Here is a 4,387-nt window from a genome sequence, read left to right on the forward strand (position 1 = left end):
AAAAAAAAAAAAAAAAAAAAAGAATAATAGTATAAAGTTGTGTGAGACAAATATGCTCATCTGCTTCAGTAAACATTTAAAATCTATAGGTATTCCATACAATCATGCTGCAAACCTCAAACATACATGATAAAATTTATTTTTTTAAAAAAAAGAATAATAGTATGATAGAAGTGAATGATACACAACCGAACATTAAAGTAGATGGACAGAGATGAATGACTTTCTATTAAAAGATAAAATACAAAGAAACAAAAAATAGGCCGGGCGCGGTGGCTCAAGCCTGTAATCCCAGCACTTTGGGAGGCCGAGGCGGGTGGATCACGAGGTCAAGAGATCGAGACCACCCTGGTCAACATGATGAAACCCCGTCTCTACTAAAAATACAAAAATTAGCTGGGCATGGTGGCGCATGTCTGTAATCCCAGCTACTCAGGAGGCTGAGGCAGGAGAATTGCCTGAACCCAGGAGGCGGAGGTTGCGGTGAGCCGAGATCGCGCCATTCCACCCCCCACCGGGGGGTAAAAAAAGAGAAAACCCACCTCTAAAAAAAAAAAAAAAAAAAAAAAAAAAAAAAAAGAAACAAAAAATATTCTAAGATGTAAATGAGTTAAAAACTACTGACAATACTCAGCCTGAACTAATGCAAAAGTTCCCTGTTTGTTCTCCAGATCTCCACTCTTCGCCTCTACTCCAAGTGCTTCTCCAGCCAACAGCTGGTGATGCTGGCAATACCATCACTACCCTTTCAAATCAGTGCCCCTGGAATACTTCTTTCCTCCTATCAGGCTTCCTCTCATGCACTGGGAACATCACTGCGGTCTTCTCCAATTTCCTAAAGGCATCACACTCTGTCCCAGCTCATAACACCTGCACAGGGCCTCTCTATCCTTAATGTTCTCCCCATCTCTCTGCCTGGCTACTTCCTGCACAACACAGAGGCCTCCCTTACACCCCACACTTAGTCTAAATTATGTCCCAAATATATTCTTTCATAAAATCTTTTCCTTTTCCATCTGGCATGTATCACAAATTATAACTATGTACTACTTGCCTGATGGTTTTATACTGATTTCGCCCAACTAGGTGTTGCCATCATTCATCACCATATCCCCAAGACCTGGCATATAGAAGGCCCTCAGTAAATATTTGCTAAATGAATAAAGAAACTGGTAAAGCTAGGTAAGTAAACAGAAATCAACTCATAAAGGGCCTTTTAGACCTTGCTATCCTAAGGGTAAGAGAAGGCCACAGGAGAGTTTTAAATAGAAAAGTGACATAATCAAATGCATGTCTATCTCAGCAAAGGATTAACAGTAGACATGTCAAATACATGACAAGAATGCCCATTCCCTCCTGTAAAGAGACATAAACATAAGAGACATTCTTAGATACTCTTTCTGCATTGAGCCCAAATCAGACCTTGGAATCCCTCTCAGGGCAGACCTCCAGGAAGTCACTGCCAGTAAAAGTGGCCCAAGGAATAAAACCTGACCATAGCTCAAAGACTGGATGATCTACTATAAATATACTGGAAGACTAATGAACTATTCTACAAATCAAAAGGAAAATGTTCCATGTAGAACAGTTAGGTTAAAAAATGAAAATACTGGCCAGGGAAGTGGCTCATGCCTGTAATCCCAGCACTTTGGGAAGCTGAAATGGGCAGACTGCTTGAGCCCAGGAGTTTGAGACTAGTCTGGGCAACAAAGTGAAACCCTGTCTCTACAAAAAATTTAAACATTAGTTGGGCACAGTGGTCTGCACTTGTAGTCCCACCTACTTGGGAGGCTGAGGTAGGAAGATGGTCAAAGCCCAAAAGATTGAGGTTGTTGTAAGCTGTGATTGTGTCACTGCACTCCAGCCTGGGCAACAGAGTGAGATCCTAGCTCGAAAGAAAAAATAAAAGAGAAAAGAGAGAAGAGAAAAGGGGGGGGAGAGAGAGAGAGGAGAGAGAGGAGAGGGAGGAGAGAAAGGGAGGAGAGGGAGGGGGGGGGGGGAGGGAGGGGAGGGGGGGGAGGAGAAGGAGGGGGAGGAGGAGGGGGAGGAGATGATGATGATGATGATACTGATGGGACAGTTATCCAACTTTTGTAAGAGTACTTTGCAGAATCCTAAAACAGGAGCTATATAATATTTTGCTTAAATATTTTGCTTAAATATTTTTTGCTTACTTTTAGTTAAGGTTATATTCATTGTCAACCAATAACTAAAGAGTATTTTTGCCCCATTACCACTTGACTTTCATACTGGAATCAAGGGCATGGATTTCAGATCATGCCTCCATACATTCCAGGATAATTATCTCAACTATATTATCTGGCACTGATGCCAAATATCTAGTTGGTGCTGAAGGCAGCTGTGCGAAGCATACAAAAGCTACTTTTAAAACATAAAAGCTGGTTCTAGACTTACTCTCCATTTTGAAAGGCCATCATTAAGATCACAAACCTAGATTTCAATAATGGAACAGAAAACTCACTTGAAAAATGTATATTCATTTATTCATCATTAAATTCTCCCAGCTGTCTCAGCATGCTTACCTTTTTACGTACTCCTTCTTGGGTGCTAGACAGTTTGAGCAAAACAGGAGGAAGGAATTTAGATATAATATTCTGTAACTGTTCATCTGTTTCAGCATGGCCAAGTCGTAAAAAGACCCGTTCAAGCTGATCTATAATATAAAAAGAAAAAAAAAGAGAGAGAACTTAGCAAACCAAACACAACCAAGACCAATTATTTTTATAGCTTATTCCTTTTTTCTGTACTGCAATCCTTCAGTCAGAACTTTAACCATAGCTAGCCCTGTACAGATGACTTTGACACAGCTACAAAACACCACCAAAAAGGTTAATTGTACTATCCTGATCTATCCTTTAGAATGGGGGAAAACAAAACCAAGAATAACAGAATTTTCTCCCACATGCAATGTTATTCAGTTTTTCTAAAGGAACTGGATACTGGAAAAGATTCAGGATTTCTGAAGGCATTTTCTGGAACTAAGTAGTACAGCAAGGCAGCAAAACTTTAATCAGATACCATCAGATATTAGGGAAAATGTATCTATCCTGGTGAAATCATCTTACTGATGAAGTTTCTCCAAAGACAGAATCACTGCACATTACTGTGTTAGGGTTACCTAGTTAGAAACACACAGCTAAGTTTCCCCAAGAAAGCCACTGTGAGACACACATGTTAAATGACACCATGGGAATGCTCTCAGCAAAACCCAGACTGTGATAAACTACAGACCAGGCAACTTCTTCAACCAGTACACTGCAGAGGCAAGAGGGAAGGTGGGGGTAAATGGGAGCATATGCAAACAACTAGATATTTGATTTTAAGGAATTACTGTTAAAATTGTTTTAGGTACTATAATGGTATTGTGGTTATGTTTGTTTTTTAACGACCCCTACAAAAATTATCAATGGCAATTAGGGAGCTTTATAAAGAGCTAAAAATGTTCTATATTTAGATCTGGGTGATGATTACAGAGATAAATACATTTATAAAAATTTATCAAACTCTACATGTTCATACCTTCTACTGTACCTACTATACTTCAATTTAAAATATATATTTAAAGATGTCATTTTTTAAAGATAAAAAGATGGAAATATTTGCAGGTGAAATAATAGCTACTGGAATTTTCTTTAAATAATGAGGAGACACTCGGAAGGGGTTATATAACTAAAACCAAGATTGACCACTAACTGATAATTATTCAAGCTTCATGACAGATACTGAGAATTACTATTGTGTTTGCCAGAAATTTTCCACAATAATTTTCTAAAGGAAGATAGCTTAGATAGATATAGATCGCTCATTAGATCAATCAATGACAGGGATACAGATAGGTACATGGATAGACAGATCAACAGATCGATTGATCAATCCTGTGTAGCAAGAAGCACATCCAACATCCAGAATTGATCTTGTTTTTCAATACCATTCTCCAGTAAAAGGAACCAAGTTCCCTGGAAAAATGGCAGAGTCTAGGACTTGGGGCCAGGCAAAAACAAGACGCACCTGAAGCATCTTGCAGTGCCTAAAAGGAAATGGAACATGGGGTCAGGCATGGTGGCTCAATCCCAACTCTTTGAGAGACTAAAGAGGGAGGACCACTTGAGGCCAGGAGTTCAAGACCAGCCTGGTCAACATAGAGACACCCCATCTCTACAAAAAAAAAAAAAAAAAGAAAAAATTAGCCAGGCATGGTGGCAAGTACCTATGGACCCAGCAGCTCCAGAGGCTGAGATAGGAGAATTGCTTGAACCCAAGAGGCGGAGATTGCGGTGAGCCGAGATTGCGCCATTGCACTCCAGCCTCAGTAACAACAGCAAAACTCCATCTCAAAAAAAAAAAAAAAAAAAAAAAAAAAAAAAAA

General features: G+C 39.5%; 1 protein-coding gene across 4 annotated transcripts in view; it reads right to left on the reverse strand.

The window, feature by feature from the left end:
- The window catches only part of ECPAS (Ecm29 proteasome adaptor and scaffold), a 121,220-nt gene that overhangs the window by 85,390 nt on the left and 31,443 nt on the right, over positions 1-4,387 (reverse strand). For all 4 annotated transcript variants that reach the window (XM_032240337.1, XM_032240334.1, XM_032240336.1 and 1 more), the window contains one exon: positions 2,544-2,674. In XM_032240337.1, coding sequence (XP_032096228.1) covers positions 2,544-2,674 — 131 coding nt within the window. The remainder of the gene's footprint in view (positions 1-2,543; positions 2,675-4,387) is intronic.

Source organism: Sapajus apella, unplaced genomic scaffold, assembly GCF_009761245.1.
Source record: "Sapajus apella isolate SASKATOON/1434 unplaced genomic scaffold, GSC_monkey_1.0 scaffold46, whole genome shotgun sequence".
Taxonomy (NCBI): Eukaryota; Metazoa; Chordata; class Mammalia; order Primates; family Cebidae; genus Sapajus; species Sapajus apella.